This window comes from Pelodiscus sinensis, chromosome 4 (genome assembly GCF_052426305.1).
Source record: "Pelodiscus sinensis isolate ZL-2025 chromosome 4, ASM5242630v1, whole genome shotgun sequence".
NCBI classification, from domain to species: domain Eukaryota; kingdom Metazoa; phylum Chordata; order Testudines; family Trionychidae; genus Pelodiscus; species Pelodiscus sinensis.
Window position 1 is genome coordinate 23,781,026 of NC_143055.1, and position 18,278 is coordinate 23,799,303.

At 46.5% G+C, this 18,278-nt stretch overlaps 1 protein-coding gene across 8 annotated transcripts in view; it reads right to left on the reverse strand.

The window, feature by feature from the left end:
• The window catches only part of KIAA0232 (KIAA0232 ortholog), a 93,195-nt gene that overhangs the window by 6,453 nt on the left and 68,464 nt on the right, over positions 1-18,278 (reverse strand). For all 8 annotated transcript variants that reach the window (XM_075930774.2, XM_075930772.2, XM_075930769.2 and 5 more), the window contains one exon: positions 2,064-2,172. In XM_075930774.2, coding sequence (XP_075786889.1) covers positions 2,064-2,172 — 109 coding nt within the window. The remainder of the gene's footprint in view (positions 1-2,063; positions 2,173-18,278) is intronic.

The window sequence follows — 18,278 nt, forward strand, 5'->3', positions numbered from 1 at the left end:
GTGCATTTTGCAAGTGATTTGTATTAATATTTTGTAATTAATATTAAAGAATAAATCAGACTAACAGTATTATTTTTCTAAATTCATAGACGTCTAATTAAATATTAAGTAATTGGATTTGAGTAATTCAGGCTTGCTAGATTTAGGTCTATAATGGTTATGCCAGCATTGCTCTGTTTTGTGCAGAGCACAAATACTTTTACAAATATTAAGTTTAAGTCATAACCATACTGAAGTAAAATAAAATTGTCAAGGACATTCTTAAGGACCATTTTATAGTTTTCTCTACTGAGAAATGGATAACTTAAAATGTTCTTCGCACTTGTGTAAAAGTAAATGCAGTTTGTTCAACTGGATGTTGTCAAGTGAACAACATTTATGATGTTAAATTATTTCCCAACTTTTGGGGCATCCAGGAAGGCACAATATAGAGGGAAAAATAGTTGGGATATGGAAAGTTACATGAACTTGAACCAATTACTTGATGCGTTTAGTCAGGGACTACTATTGAAAGCCACAAACTCTGTCTCAGATACCACAAGATGACAGATAAGATACAAGGAATGTGGTTTTAGGTAGGCCACAGCGTTGTTCAGTAATACATCTGAGGACTATCCAGCAATAATTCTTCTAGTGCAGACTGTCCCTCCTACTGTAATGTTTCACTTGGTGGAAGGCTGCCATCAGCCCTTTAAACTCATCATAACATCATTGCTAAGAGCCCACCACCATCCACTTTCATCTGGGGATTAAGGATGTGGGAAAGATGAGTTAAGTCTTTTCAACAAAAGTCATCTGCAGCCCCAATCCCATCGTCTTGGGGAGATTCCTTCTCTTAATCTGCTTCCAATTCTGGTTTATCAGGGAATGGTTCCTCTACTGAATGAGTATTTGCCCTAGACACCAGCTAACAGGTGGCCTCAGAATCTACTTGGTAGCCAGCCCCCTCAGCTTCCACACACTGCCAATCCTTCCCCAATTCATAGAGTCCTCAGCCAGAAAGGACCATTGTGATCATCTAGTCTGACCTTTCTAAAAGGCCACTGAAGGACTACAAAATAGTTCCTAAAGCATGACTTTTAGAAAAACATCCTATCTTGATGTAAAAATTGCAAGTGATGGAAAATATACCATAACACTTTGTAAATTGTTCCAATGGTTAATTACTCTCACCGTTACAAAATAAACCTTATACACATCTTAGTGGTGTCAAAAAATAAAATCCATTCCCCAATCACCTTTTCTTTGAATAATATATTCAATATGCAATTTCATGATGGGCAATCAATCACCAAACTATCCCCACTACCCACAAAGGCCTTGTGGCCTTCCTGCCAGATCCTCTGCTGCATCATCTCAGGCCAAGTTACAATTACTCCTTTAACAACTAACCTTCTGTCCTTGCTACTATTGTGGCCTTTATTTCCCTGAACACCGAAAAACTTTAGTCTACAATAAGTACAATTAGCTATTAGGAAATCTCAAATTAGATCCTTTTTCTTTGGAAGTTTTGGATCAAAGAACTAAAAATATTCAATGAATTAAAAATTCATTCCAACAATTTATTATGAATGTACCCAGTCTGATAAATGTATCAAAATTTACTGATGTGTTTTCAAGTTATCATCCCTTGAAAATATATGATTCAGGCAATTTTGGCTCCAAAATTTAAATTTTTCTAAAGATAAATTCCTACAGCTCAAGATCTGAAGAAATCCCTTTTAAAAAAAAAACCCCAAACATTCCCCTTTATGTGTAATCCAAACACTGCAGCACTGCATTAATATAACTACAAAATAACTAGAAACAGAAGTGAAACTGACATCTATTTTATAGTCCAAAGTGAGGGAAAGGCAAAAAAATGAACAAACTAGCACACAGTAGAAAATATTTTCATTTTAAATTTATCTAAAGTTATCATGTACATGAATAAGGAAGATCAGTTTATTAAAAATCTGATTTTATCTGACACCACCACTGTTTATCCCCCAAATCAGCATTTACAACAATTTTATATATAGTTGATAGCAATTTTAACAGTTAAACAATGGATTTCTTCTTACCTTCACACTGTGATGCAGGAAAGAGAGGAGAATAGAGTGCCTTTTCCCACCAGCACTGCTTTTCCTGGCTGCCACATGTTCTTTGCAGATCAGTGTTCAATATAGGAAACTGTTGTAACAATAATCATATTTTAGTATCCCACAAATAACAATGCACTCTGACACCCAATGGCAAAAGGTGTCTCTTGAGAACAATGTCAAGCTCAGGAAATAATATGGTCCAATTTCTAATTATACTGGGGGGGGGGGAAGGGTTATCTTAAGCCAAATCTACACTTCAGCACTTACAATGCTTGAGGTAAGATGTTCTATGACAGGGCTACTCAACACATGGCCCGTGGGCTGCATGTGGTCCGTGGCCCATTTGTTTGCAGCCCACAGTGCAGTTTGGGTTTATGTGGGGCTCAACACATGGCCCAAGGGTAGGATCCTTTGAACATGGCCTCCACTGGGAACACACTCCACAACAGCAAGGTGTCTCCCAGGCAGGGTGAGCACTGAAAGACGCAAGCAGACAGGCTGGCTGGAACAGATGGAGACAGGGAGTCGGTGTTTCTAGCCCTCAGCAAAGAGGTGCTGGGAGGGCCAGGACATTGTGGGAAGTGCTGGCTGCTTAGCCTTGTGGGCAGAGTCTGAGAGGTGTTGACTGGCTCACACTGGCCACGTTTGGGTCTGGCACCACGGCTTAAGGCTTAATCTTTGTATTCATGCCCGTCAGTGTGAAAGAAGCTATTTGTATATATATATTTGCATGTATATTCAACCACTTAATTTGCAGCCCTCAGCATGTGTTGTGAGTATCATTGTGGCCCTTGGGGCTTCCAAAGTTGAGTAGCCCTGCTCTAAGCCCACAGGAGAGAGCTCTTTTGATGGCTTAACTCCTGCCTCTGTGAGACATGGCAACTATATCAGTGGGAGCAGCTCACCTGCCAATACAGCACTATCTACACATGTAAACTATGTCACTCAGGTGTGGATTTGTAAGTTACATCAACGTAATCTGAGGGGTAGACAAAATCTTAGTGTCCTAGTGTTTATTCTCTAACAGCCTCTAAAAGTGAATGCAGCAATAGTACCATCAATTGGATACACTGAAAGAAATCTAAAAACTGCTTAAATAAATTGAGTTAATTAGTGACAGTTTGGTTATGAAACAATGATTCAAGCTTTTCTTTTTTTAAAAATCATCAACTTATGTCTAAAACAAATCTTGATCCTTTAATAAAAACATCATAACTTATTTTTGAATTTTGCCACAAAGTAGTTCCTGCAATATTAATGCACATGCCTAAGATACTGAAAGCTTGCCACAACAGACATGATTCTGCAATTCTATGGTTATATTTGTGTAAGAGGGGAAGGTTACTCACCTTGTGCAGTAACTGGAGTTCTTTGAGATGTGTCCCCATGGGTGCTCCACTTAGGTGCTTCAGCTCCGCTGTGCACACTGCCTGGAAAGTTTGACTAGCAGTCCCCCTGCCGCTGGCATGTGCTGTGCAACTGCGCAATTGTTTGGAATGACAGTTAAGCATGCGCTGGCAGCATTACCCTCCGTTCCTTCTCTACGCTGGACCTTTGTCAGACCAGAGCAGAGGAGAGGAGGGTGGGTGTGGAGCACCCATGGGGACACATCTCAAAGAACTCCAGTTACTGCACATGGTGAGTAACCTCCCCTTCTTCTTAAAGAGTCCCCGTGGGTGCTCCACTTAGGTGACTACCAGCAGTACTCCTACTTGGAGGTGGGTGCTCCGTGTTACAAGGTTGAATGTTGGACAGCACAGTGTGTCCGAATCTCGTGTCCAATTCATGGAAAGATTGTATGGCATAATGTTGTGCAAAGGTATTTGTGGAGGCCCATGTCACTGCTCTGCAGATGACTTCAATCGGAAATCCCTTGAGGAAGGCAGTGGTGGTGGACACTGCCCTCGTGGAATGTGCTTGAATGGATGTTGGCGGCTACTTGTGTGTCTGTTCGTAAGCCAGCTGTACGCATGAGGAAATCCATTTAGATATGTATTGTTTGGACACCTGTTAGCCTTTGCTCTTTCCCACACATGACACGAATAGTCTAGGAGTCTTGCGGAAGTCTCTCGTCCACTCCAGGTAGAAGGCAAGAGCCCTGTGGACATCTAGCATGTGCTACGCTGCTTGAGCGTCATCCTTATGCGGCTTCGGGCAGAACACAGGTAAGTAAATTGATTCATTGCAGTGGAATGAAGTAGGTACTTTGGGAAGGAATTTTGGGTGGGTCCTGAGGATAACCCTGTCCTTGTGGAACACCATGTAAGGTGGTTCCACCATGAGCGCTGCTCTCATCCCCACTCTCCTGGCCAATGTTATTGCCACAAGAAAGGCCACCTTCATGGAGAGGTGAAGCAGGGAGCAAGTTGTGAGCGGCTCAAATGGGCATCTCATGATGGAGTTCAGCACCAGGTTCAGGCCCCAGGAAGGGGCTGGTTCCCTCTGTGGACGGTAGAGGTTCTGTAGCCTTTTCCTGAATCTCTTGACACAGGGATGGGAGAAAACGAACCACCCTTGAATAGGTGGGTGTATCACTGATATGGCTGCTAAGTGTACCTTGATTGAGCTCAAAGAAAGTCCTGTGTCTTGCAGGTGGAGGATATACTGTAGTGTGTCCGAGATCCCTGTCCCGCGAAGTTCCTGAGCCCACGTGGAGCTCCATGCCGTAAACCCAGCCCACTTCTGCAGGTAGGTTTGTCTGGTTGTGGGTCTTCTGGAGTTAACCAGGATGTCCCTGACTCTTCTGGGCAGGGTTAGTTCACTATCCATGAGCCAACAAACATCCATGCTTGTAGGCTGAGTGTATGTATTCCCGGATGTGGTATACGGCCTCTGTCTTAAGCCAGAAGTGCACGAACCGGGGGAAACCTGTATGGTTGACAGGTATTTAGTTGAAGTATGGAAGTATACTATATCTGCCTCGGCCAATTCGGAGCCACCAGTATGGCTGTGTCCTGTTTGATCTTTATTACTGTTCACTGCATGAGGGGTATTGGTGGAAATGTGTACACTAGTGGAAAGTCCCATGGAATTGCAAAAGCATCTCCAGGGGAGCCTGGTCCGATGCCCGCCCTGGAACGGTATAGCGGACACTTTAAGTTGCTGTGTGTGGCAAACAGATCCACCATGGGATACCCCCATTTTCTGAACCGGTTGTGTATGATCGACCAGTTGATTTCCCATTCGTGGTCATGTGGGAATTGTCTGTTGAGGGCATCTGCTAGCACACTGTCCTTGCCCGGCATATACAGCGCAATGGGTGTTATGCTGTGTGTGATGCAACAATGCCATAGTTTCATCGCTTCCACACACAGGCTGCAGGATCTGGCTCCCCCCTGCCTGTTTATGTAGTACATAGAGGTGATATTGTCAGATATTATCTGCACAGTTGTGTGTCTTAATTGCGGGAGGAGCCGTGAGCATGCCCTCCTTACCACTCTGAGCTCTAGCACGTTGATGTAGAGACAGGATTCCGTGCAAATCCATTGTCCCTGTAGTACAGTGGACCCCATTTGAGCCCCCCAACCTATTAGGGATGCATCTGTCGTGATGGAGACAGATGGTATTGGTGCTTGGAACGGTAGTCCAATGCATACATTGTTGCTGTCTGTCCAGACAAGTCAAGGTGGCCTTGATGCACTCAGGCACGTGTAGTATCCTGCGGAGTGGATCGTGCTTTGGACGATGTACTGAATGCAACCACGCCTGGAACTCCCTCATGTGCAGTCTTGTGTTTCGCACTACGAATGTTGAAGCTGCCATATGGCCCAGAATTTGGAGACAAGTGTGCACAGTGGTCTGTGGGGTACCTTGTACCGAGGTGATCAGGTCACGTAGACATGACCCTCTTTGTATGGAAAGAGAGGCTATGCCCTGCACACAGTCTAGCTGCACCCCTATAAACTCCAACATCTGGGTACAGGTAAGCATGCATTTGTCTAGGTTCAGGAGGACGCTGAGTGAGTCAAATACTGCTCTCATTGCCCTCACTGACTGGTTGGCTCCATCGTATGACAATGCTACGATCAGGCAGTCATCTAGATACAAGAAAAAGTTTATGCCTCTGTGTCTGAGGTGTGCTGCCACCACAGAGAGTACCTTCATAAAGACTCTCAGCGCTGTGGACAGCCCGAATGGTAGGACTCCGTATTGGTAATGCAAGTCTTTGATTGTAAATCGTAGAAATCACCTGTGATCCAGGTGGATCGATATATGGAAATATGCATCTCTGAGGTTGAGGGTCGATAGCCATGCTCCTTTCTCTAGGGCAGATATAATCTTTCCTAATGTAACCATTCTGAAGCATTGGTACTTGACATACCTGTTGAGTCCTCCTAAGTCTAGAATGGGTCTCTACCCTCCTGACTTTCTCACTGTCAGGAAATATCGAGAGTAGAATCCCCTCTCTGTTGTGTGTGGGAACCTCCTCTATGGCACCCAGTAGAAGCTGACGTCGTGCTTCTGCTTAGAGGACGCTCTCGTGAGAGGAGTCCCCGAAGAGGGATGGGAAAGGGGGGTTGGGAAGGTGGGACTGCTGTGAATGGTATGCAGTATCCTGATCTTACTATCTCCAGGACCCATTGGTCAGAGGTGATGTTTTTCTATGCTGAGTTGAAACCGGTGAATCTGTTGTCGAAAATTCAAGTGTTTGTTGCTGTCTGTCCTAGAGTGTTGGGGGCCGTTGTGCCCTTGACCAAGTTCTCAAATCTACTGTCGTGCGGAGGATGGTTGTGAAGATGTCGAGATGGGCTCATTTCCCTGCCTCCTGCGGGTTTGTCTTATGTGTCTTTGGTTGTCGTATGATCTCTGTCACAGTGTGAAGATGGTTGATCTGAACCGTTGGTTCAATTGCCTATTCTGCTTTTTTCCGGTGCCAGACAGCTGTATGCCCAGTATGCGAAGTGTGGCTCTGGAATCCTTGAAGGTGTGGAGTGAAGAATTCGTCGCCTCTGTGAAGAGTTTCTCTCCCTCAAATGGCAGGTCCTCAATGTTCCTTTAGGGAACCCTGACAGCTGTAGCCACCATGCTCTCTGCATCACGACTGCGGAGGCGATGGAGCGAACAGCTGTATCCGCTGCTGTTCAAGATGCCAGTGTGCCCTCAGTCATATTTGTTTCATATTGATCCCTGAGATCATCTGGAACGTATTGAATAAAGGAATCAAAAGATTCAAAGATCTTACACGAATATCTGACCAATAGGACAGAGTAGTTGGCGATCCTGAGTTGTAAGGAGGCTGAGGAGTAGGCTTTCCTCATTGCCTCTATTCGTTTTATATCTTGGTTCTGGGGTAATGGTACTGTTTTTTCCTTTGGCTGGCTGCCTCTACTACCAGCGAATTCGCCTGAGAGTGGGAGAAGAGAAATTCTTCCCCCTTAAGTTTCTTTGATGTAGCAGGCACTGAGATGTAGCAGGCACTGATGTAGCAGGCACTGTGTCTTCCATAGCTCTTTAGCCGGTTCCATTAATGCCTCGTTCATGGGCAGAGCCATCTTTACATGCTGAGAGGACTGGAGAATGCTGGTAAGTTTGTGTCTGTTACAGTTAACCTCAGAGAGCTGTATGTCTAGCAAATCTGCCTCCCTCCGGAACAAGTCCTGGAATTTCTTGAAGTCATCCCCTTTTACTGGTGACGTGGGTAGACTATCTTTACCCATAGTTGTGCCTGCATCCTCCTGGTGTGTCTGCATGACTTGTGAGGTGTCCCCCACAGAAGAATCTGTGACCTGACCATCAGGACTGCGATCTGCCCGCCTTGGCTGTTTGTTGGTCCCTGGCAGTTCTTTGGGCACCCAGGCTTGTTGTATTTGCAGCTGTTGCAATCTGGAAGGTGCCATGGAGTCCCACGTGCCCACTGAGGCAGAAGTGGTGGTGGCAGCCACTGTGCCATTTGCCAGTTTTGTGGGTGCTGAGGTGGTGTGGGCACATATTGTGACTCTGCCCTCTGGCCCCTTGGCTCTCTTTCATTTTCCTTGCTGAGGCATGTGGGTGCCAGAGATGCTGGGGTGCCAGTGAATATTGAGCCCTTGGATCATAGGTGACATCGGAGCCAAATAAAGGTGAGCAAGGCATTGAGTGTATGGCGAGGTCTGCCTCCGTCGTGAATGGAGGTGTCTGGAATGGTGGGGCCACGCTGAAGCCCTCACCTAGCCACGACCCTGCTGAGGCTTCCCCATGCAGAGCCGTGTTGCTGCGCAGCTTGGCAGGCTTTTGAAGTGTAGTCAGTACCAGCATTTCCCTCGGTACCACTGCGCAGCTGGGGGGGGGGAGAAGGGTAAGGAGTCAGAAGCATGGCCAGAAGCTCTGTGCTTCTTCTTAGGATCACTGCTCTTGTGTGAGCAGGATCTTTTGTTATGCTGATGACCCGAATTGCTGCCCGGCTCCCTGCCCGAGGAGAATTTGTTGCTGGCAGTTGGAGCCTCTGCAGGGGATCTAGTGCGTTTTGCACTCTTATCCTGCTCCTGCTATGAAGCATGTCCCAGTCCGGAAGTGCTGTTTTTGTCTTCTCTCCCCGTGGGCATCGCCTCTGGGCGGGGGGTAGTCTTTGGCTGAGCCTCCGCCATGGAGGAGAAAAGGCTGCACCTCTGCAGCTTCCTTGCCTTTTTAGAGCGAGGGGCTAGCTGCTGACAGTGCAGGCAGTGGCTGACTGAGCAATCTCTGTCCAAACAGCGGAGGTACTGCTTGTGGCCATCCACAGAAGAAATAAAGGTGGCACAGCCTGTGCAACTTTTAAATCTGGGAGGTGCTGGCATGACAGGACATCTCTCTCCCCCTGCTGCGTACTTTGAGGGAGAGATGTGATAAAGAAACAAAGTATCAATCCGTCACTAGGTAACAAAGTAGCCTATTCACAGGCAATTAAGCTGAAGAGCGGAGACTGATTAACTGCGACCAATGACAGTGGAGAAAGAACTGCCACTGGCCCGTGCTTAACTGTCATTCCAAACAACTGTGCAATTGCATAGCACGTGCTGCCGGCAGGGGGACTGCTAATCAAACTTTCTGGGCCATGTGCACAGTGGGGCTGAAGCACCTAAATGGAGCACCCAGGGGGACCCTCAAAGAACATTTATATTTTGAGTGAAGTTAGCCTGTCAACACTGGCTCAATATCCAGCTTCCACTTTTATGTGAAACTCTGACTGAAGAACATGAATTAGGGAAAAAAATTCACCAACATCAGGAACGGATTAAGGGGGGGGCTAGCTGGGCAGCTGCCTGGAGCGCCAACCTATAGGGGCAGCTCTAAGGGGCAGCTCTAAGGGGCGCCACGCGCTCGGGGCCAGGTCCTATGCAGCGCCCCTTAGAGCTGCAATCATGTACTGCGTGCCCAATTGCAGCTGTAAGGTGCGCAGCACGCCAGCGGGTGGAGCCGTGCATGCGCCATGCGCCCGGGGGTGGAGTCACGCATGCGTTGCGCGCCCACTGCCTGGGGCGCAGGAATGGCTCAAGCCAGCCCTGACTAACATTAACAAGTTGCTCTGTTCATACTTTAGCTACTGTGTTAATTACAAATTTGGAGCCTAATCCCCATCCTGAAAAAAAAGTGGTAACCTACCTCTCGTAACTGTTGCTCTTTGAGATGTGTTGTTCACGTCCATTCCATGAGGTGCATATGCTTGCCACATGCACCAGTGTAGGAAATCTGTCCCTCAGTGATATTTGTAGAGCCAGGTCTAGCACCCTCTGGAGTCAAGAACATAAGTATAAGGGATCCTTCAGTTCCCCCCTTCAGTTCCTTCTTGCCATAAAGAGAAGGGAGATGGGTCATGGACTAGACATGAGCTACACATCTCAAACAGCAAGCGTTACAATAGGCAGGTAACGATTTTTTCTTCTTCATGCACTTGCTCATATCCGTTCCACGTCAGGTGACTCAACTTCTCTGGAGATGGACCAGGAGTTAATGGACGGGTCGACTGTAATACTGTTATGCTGAAACCAGCATAATCTCAGGCCTATTGAATGATAGCATGGTAGGTCATCAAAGTATGGACAGATAATCTTGTGGCCCTCCAGATGTCTTGGACCAGAACAAGAACCAAGAACGCTGCCTGTGCGCTTGTTGAATTAGCTGTCACTATCAGCCAAGGTCTGACCTTTGCCTGTTCATAGCAGATAAAGACATGGGTAATCATCCAGGACCCAATTCTCCAACATGACACTGGAAATCCTGTCATCCTATCAGCAACTGTTAAATGAAAAGCTCGTAAGGAAAGGGCTTGGTTTACTCAAGGTAAAAATCCTGGGCACTTCTGACATGCAGATACCTCTTCTTGTTGGAGTTAGGTGGCAATATGTAGAGCACAGTCAGGAAAATATCCTAAGTAACATGGAACTGTGATACCACCATTGGCAGGAAGGCTAGAGGGAGACGCATCTGGGGGGGTTCTGAGGTTAGAAACTTGATCTCAAAGACCCATCTTGCAGAGATGATATTTATGAGGGAAGTAACTTTCCACAATAGATCCAGAAGTGAGCAGGATGCTACGGTCTTGAAAAGAAGAAAAGTGAGCCTCAATAGGACTAAACTGAGGTTTCATGGAGGGGGATAGTGGAGTAGGGAGAACATGTGATAGACCAGCAAAAAATCGTCTTTCTGGACCCTTGAGAAATCTGATCATCATTGCTTTCAAGAAGACTGATCTGTAATGCGTATGCGACAGAAAGGCCGATATGGCTGGCAGGATTGTTCTATTGATCAGAGTGCCAGAACGTAGTGCATTAGATCAAGCAGGCATTCCAGGATGGATTGTGGAGATGACGGAGATGGAGAGAGGTTCCATTCAGACACCCAGCAGATGGAGTGCTTCCACTTAGCCAACTAAGTGGCCCTGGTGGAGGGTTTTTTGCTTTCTAAAAAGAATCTATTGGACAAGTGTGGAACAGGCCTGCTCCTCAAGCCTTAGCTTCCCTGTTCTCAGATGCAGGGAGACAAGATCTGGGTGCAGCAGTGAAACGTCCATGGAGTTGCCATTGCTAAGTCCATGAGTAGCCCAAACCAGTGTTGGTGAGTCCATGTCAGGACTATCAGGATTATTTTCACTCTCCCTCTTGATCAAAAGGAGGACCCTGTTGAGTGGAATGATGTACATCAGGGTGCCTGCCCATAACAGAAGAACAGCATCTGAGAGCAATCTCTTGTCAAGGCTGTGCAGAGAACAAAACCAGTAACATTTGCTGGTTTGATTGGTAGTGAACAGGTCCACCTGGAGAGAGTTCCCCACTTCTGGAAGACGGTCCTGGTGACATCCAGGTGGAGGAATCACTAAGAGAAGGACTGGTTGAAGCAATCTGCTAATGTATTCCGGACCCCCTGGAGGTTTGACGCTTCTAGTTGGGTAACATGTTGGATACAGAAGTCCCACAGGCAAATGGCTTCTTGGAATAACTGATGCCCGTGCTTCATCCAGCTTCCTGATACAAAACATAGATGCTGTGCTATCTGGCAATACATATATTACTTTGCCTGACAGCAGGGGAATGTTGTGGGGCTGGTATACCAAGTCATCTTTTGGGACAGTAAAGACCTATCACAACCCTGAGACCAAGTCTAAAGGGTGTCCCTTGTCTCAGGACTTTGCAGTCTGGTGTCCATGTCTTCTACCAAATCACTCTAGCAACTTCCTGCAAGCGGGGTAGTGTGGTTGGGCCAATGGCAAGAGTCACTGAATTCAGCAGTCTGGGCCACCCTCTATCCCTCGCAAGGTGGAAGGTGGCCATGGTAGGGAAACCCAGCCCTCCATCTCCACCAGGTTCCAACTCACGGCCCTGTCATTATACCCCCACCCATGCCTTATAAAAACTGGATTATAAATATGGGTAACTCCAAATCCCGTAATATCAATTTTACAGTTACAATATGCTGAATCTGTATAGCCTATGCTTGTGCATGTATGTGAAGTTAAAAATAAGAAGCATGGATCTGTTTGTAGTTCTAAATGTGTTAATGAGGGACATTACTGGTGCCCTGGAAACCTAATGGCTCCGTGATCACCTCAAGGATGTGTGAATAGTCTTGTTTGTCCAGTAAGCCCCAACTGTGGTTGGTCCTAGAAAGACATGTGACCATACTACCTGGTACTGGAATTTATCTTGAACCTAGTAATTTTTATGGGAATAGGGAGTGCTAAACAACGAGTTCCCAGCCTGAGGGAAAGTCTATTTAAGGAATGGAAAACAAATAGCCTTTGTCTTCAGCTGGCTTTTGAAACTGCCTGGCACACCCTACTTAAGAGAAAAGGAAAAACTGTAGCACTTTAAAGACTAACAAGATGGTTTAATAGGTGATGAGCTTTCTTGGTGTGGCCAGACAGCCCGCCTCCATATCATCCATCTTATTTGCCTTCCTGAAGCATACAGGACAGAGAAGGAGCAATAAAATCAGCATAGTCTATGCTGGCTCATCTGATCCTGAGAAGCTGAAACATAGATATGAGGAGAGATCAGGATATGTGAGACTGCCACCGGCTGGCACCTATGTTGATTCGAACACACACACAGTCCCTGAGAGGAATTTCCCACTGAGAAAACAATGTCCAGTACTTCAAAATTTAATCATCTCAAATCTCTCTTACAAGTGTAAATTAAGTTCACAACTCCCTTGTAAGAACTGGTCTCACAGCAGACAGACCAGCATCAATTGGCATTACAGATAAGAAAAATACGTGACCCCATGAGTATAAAAGATGGGCCCAGCATACACTCACTTTGAGTGTCATTCTACCCTCTACCTGCTGGTCGGGTTAGGTGTTTGACCTCCCGACGTTCTATGGGGACGCCCACCTCGTATTTTCGTCTTTCCTAGGAATTGAGGGACCGGCCCTGGCCTGACATGCTGGAGTCGAGAGGCACAGAAGGGGGTAAAAATGGTACCTGGATGTGGTCCTCTGTCTTAAGTGTACACATAGAAATAGTAAGCTGTTACTTGGTACCATTATTTCTATTTTTCTATCTTTATCTTCTTTGTAACCATTTTTAAGACCTATATTTTGCTAATAGTTAAGAAATAGAATAGCCATTGCAACCATATGATTTATAAGCTTCCTCAATAAACCTGTAACTGTTTAAGCTTTAACCTGACTCCTTCAGTTGCTGTAACAGAACCAAGCACAATTTAAAAGAACTTCAGCTGGTCTAAAGGGACAGTTATAGGAAGAGCTTGGGCGTTTGTATCTGTGTCACTCCCAGGTGACAGGATCCACTGGGGCATCTTTCAGTCTTTCTCCAAGGCTGCCCACTGCGAAGGAATTATGAAATTCTAGCAGCTGAAATCTAAGATGTAATAAGCTCTTCCTATATAACGGGGCGTCTGTTGGCCCGCTGGCCACCCTCTGCGATGGGACCCCGGTCCTAGCAGTAAAGGCACGGACGTTAAACCTTTTCTCGGAAACATACACACACACACTGCCCTGACCGTCGGCTGACACTTGGGCCAGACCCACTTCCTCAGATCATATTCTACAAGAGACCATATATACCAATATACCAATTCTCTTCCAGAGTATGATCTGAGGAAGTGGGTCTGGCCCACGAAAGCTCATCACCTATTAAACCATCTTGTTAGTCTTTAAAGTGCTACACAGTTTTTCCTTCTGTTTTATCAAGTTCAGACTAACACAGCTACCTCTCTATTACTATCCTACCTAAGAGGACATACAAGAACTTTGAAGTAGCTATAGACTCAAGTCTGATCAACTCCAATGTGAAGCTTTTCCCTGAAACAAGAACAGCTGTTTAAGGTAAGAATTTGCATGTAACTAATTTCTTAGTGGATTAGAACTTGCTAAGCATTGGCTGTTGTTACTACCATGGACCTGAGGGAGAGACAAGACTACATATATTCAAAGCCCTTGATAGGGACATATATTTTTAACTCAGCATACTTAGACATAAGGGACAGAAAAAGGGGACCGGTAACAAAAAGGCCTTGACAATATCACTACCTCCTCAGAGACCGGAACGGTGACCTTTGATGGAGATGCTGCTGCCAAAATATTGAATGGGGCATTCGTTGGTGGACGAATGCTTTGAAGCCAAAGTTTGAGGCAGCGTGGTTAAGTAGTTCTTGGTGTGCCTTATAGTCCTATGGAGTTGAGTAAGATGGTCCCATGGTGAGGAAGAGGTCAAAATTGAGGAAGGTACCAATTTCATTTTCCGGTTGTGGTGGTCTTGTCCAAAACTTTTGTAGGTGCTTGGGTACCTTGAACTGATCCTGCATTTGATTCCAGAGATGGATGGGATATTACTGCTCAACACCACCTGGAGGCCCCCAGGGCCTGAGCATTATACCAGGGACCCCAAAGCAGGGAGGAACTGCCAATGGATTCCAGAAGTGTCAGAGTACAGACCACTGGCCTTGTGGCCAGATACTTGTTTATAGGCCTAGGGAAAACTGAAAGGAGGGATAGGGAGTCAGCAACATCCCCTCTATCAGTGCAAATGTGCACAGCTCCAGAGGGTGCTAGAGCTGGTTCTATGGATAACAATGGGGGAAAAGCTTCCAGCACAGGTGCATGTGGCAAGTGCACACACCTGACACGGAATGCACATGAGCAAGTATTTGAAGAACACTTACTCCTGAGTGCATATCATACTGAAATCAACAGAACTACTCACACTACAAAACACTGAACTCAGAAATGTCTTCATGATCAGATTATGATGAAAAACATTTGCTATGATGAGATTCAGCAGTAATTGTAAATTAGGGTATGTCTACACTACCCCGCTAGTTCGAACTAGCGGGGGTAATGTAGTCATCCGCAGTTGCAAATGAAGCCCGGGATTTGAATTTCCCGGGCTTCATTTGCATGAAGCCGGCCGGCGCCATTTTTAAATGCCGGACTTCATTTGCAACTGCGGATGACTACATTACCCCCGCTAGTTTGAACTAGCGGGGTAGCGTAGACATACCCTTAGAGACAAGTTGGGTGTGAGCATCTTTTAGGGAACCAACTTCTGTCAATCCCACACATAGCCATGGGCGGCAAGTTTGTATAATTTTTGGTGGTGCCCTATTAGCCACACCCCCTGACAGCTGTTAACCAGGCCCCTGATCCCCATTAGCCACACCCCTGACCACTGTTAACCACGTCCCTTGACCCCCAGTAGCCAGGCCTCTGGACATAACACACTTGGGGCAAGATGGACACATGACCAGAAGTAAAAAATGTCATGTCACCCCCTCTCAAAGGACTTTTCCCACCATCCTCCTACCAACAGGGATTAGTTTGCCCCCATCAAACCCCCTTCATGCAACTATCCTGCAATTGCATTAACCCAATGTGTGTGACACTAACTTGGGGACAGAGAGACTGGGGGAAGTGTTCCCTCTAAGGCTATGGCTATACTTGTGGCTTCTTGTACAAGTACAGCCATTCTTGCACAAGAACTCGCAGAGCATCCACACTGCCCTTCCTTGAACAAGGAAATTTACAGTACGGCATGGTAAGAGAGGAAGTCTTGGTCAAAAGCTACGCTCTTTTCTAACAGGTGTAAGCTCTTGCGCGAGAAGGCAGCGTGGACGCTCGTCAGGGATTTCTTGCACAAGTAACCCAGATGACTAAAATGGCCATCAGAGCTTTCTTGCGCAAGAGAGCATCCACACTGCCATGGATGCTCTTGTGCAAAAGCACAGCTCGCACATGGCAGTGTGGATGTGTTCTTGCACAAGACTTTGTGCACAAGAACCCTTGCACAAGATGTTCTTACACAAGAAGCCACCAGTGTAGACATAGCCTAAGAGTTTCCTCTCATGAGCAGAATGAATTTTGTTGTGCACCAGTACTGAGTTCATGTGGCTTGTTTGGATGTGCCACTGTGGCACCCAAGTTATTAATAAATATCTAATATACCTCTACCTTTTCCCTCTGCTGCCGTGTCTCCTCCCCTTGCTCCATCAGCTCCCCTGATGCCTTCTGCTCCCCAACTCCTCACCCTTCCCTGCTGTCCTGATTCCTGGCCTTCTCACTGCCCTCAGCCCTCCTGCGACCTGCCCCCTCCAACAGCCCTTCTCTCCCTCCTGTGCCCATTCCTCCAGTAGCCCTACTCTGATCATGTGAGCTACCCCTCCTCATCCCCTCTCCTCACACCTCCCTCTACACACCTGCCCTGTCTCTCTCCTCTGGGGCTGGTCCCTCACCTGCAGGTGTCTGCCCTACTGCTTCACCCCCAGAATCCCCTGGCACCTGCACCTTCTCTTACCCCTGCACCATCCTGGTGCCTCCCCTTCCCTCAATACCCTGTCCCCTTTGCCCTCTTCCCCCCCCCGATGTCCACCCCCTCACCACCCTCTGCCCCCATTCCCCTTATGCCCCTGTGCCCTCACACATGACTTGCTCCATCCCCGCCTTCCTCATGCCCACCCCTCCTTTCAAACTTTCTCCCAGCACCTACCCCTCTCCCCTCTAGCTCCCAATGCCCTTACTCCCTCCTCTCCCAGCATCACCCTGTCCCCCTCCCACTGACACCTCCCCTCCTGCCTTTTTCATCATTGTCTCCACTTTGGCCCTCATTGTCTCTCCTGCACCCTATCCCTTGGTGCCTTCCCCTTTCTTCTCCTCCCCTCAGCACAAGCCCCTTCCTCTACCACTCACCCTCTGCCTTCTTCTAGTCTGCAGCGACCCTGGCCCAGGCTCCAGACCTCATCTTTCAGGGTAGGGAGCCCAAACCCAAGTTCTGGGCCTCTCCCTGTTTCCCCAGCCAGCTTCAATCTGACACTGTCTCCAGCCCCTCCTCTGGCCTTTGTCTCTTTTCTCCAACACCTTCAGTTAGCACCTTGCAGGAGGGGCCCAGGCCATCAGTTGCCAGGACACAGTGTGTCAGCCATTCTCTCTACAACAATCAGACACCCTTATCCCCGCACCTAGATACTTAAATGCATAGGGGAAGCTGTGGCGCGCACATGATGATCTCCTATCGAGCAGATATCCCTCCAACATAGTGAGTTCTCTTCTGGAAACTGTTCCTTGGTATCAATCCTTAATTTTCCTGTATTTATTTACTCAAAGCTATGCGGAAAACAAGTCTTCCTACACTTTTATTTTAATATAGGAATTCACACTTAGGACACCAAACATAAATATTTAAAATTCTTAAAAAAAAACAGTACTAGCACAGTGTCAACAAAACAATTATTGTATGCTCAACTTCCATGTTGTTAGGTGTGTTAAAAATACCTTGCTTGATACATAATCAGGCTTAAATAATATTTGTGTTTAGAAACAACATTTTTGTGAGAAAAGTATAATCACCTCTGTGACATGAACAAATTACAGTTAATAAAATATCGTATCAAGTGTTCAAATTAAAAAGATTTTTTCCACATCCATTCTTCGAGTGATTGCTCATGTACATTCCAATTTAGGTGTATGTGCCACATACACAGTTGCCAGGAAGATTTTACCCTGGAAAGATTTTACCTTAGCAGGTCAGCGTCAGTATGGCTAGATATATAGCACCCTACCGACCACTCCCTATCTCAGTTCCTTCTTACGCCAGTGACCATTGTCAGAGCCAGCGTCTCTGCTTTGGGCAAGCATGATTTCCCTAGTTTGTATTATAGATAGTTCTTTCAAGTGTTAACTGTTAAGTCTGTTGCAGGGGGCGAGAGGAGAGACTCCTGTTGTTTTACCCCTCTTGGGGGCCGAGGCACATCTCAGCTCCCTGACTTCAAGCAGTGCAGACTGTACATGAAGTTTATGCCTAAGACAATCCACATGACTCCTGCCTTAAATGTTTGGGAGTGGTCCAATTAGCAGATAAATGCAAGATCTATAGGGCCTTTACTTCAAGAACAGAAAGGGACAAGAGTTTTGATTCTGAAATCTTTTAATGGAGGCTATCCTGGATCCCTATCCAACACCATTAGCCACGGGACCGGAGTTGGCGGCCTTGATGCACAGTGCACCATTGTTGGTGCGGAACATGCTGTCTCCGCGTAAAGAGTTGCACAAGCCATCCCGGCACAGACATTCATCAAAGACTGCAGAAGAGAAGAGTGAGGGGGGATTTGATAGCAGCATTTAACTTCCTGAAGGGAAGTTCCAAAGAGGATGGAGAAAGGCTGTTCACAGAAGTGACAGATGGCAGAACAAGGAGCAATGGCCTCAAGTTACAGTGGGGGAGGAGTTCTAGGTTAGATATTAGGAAAAACTATTTCACTAGGAGGATGGTGAAGTACTAGAATGGGTTA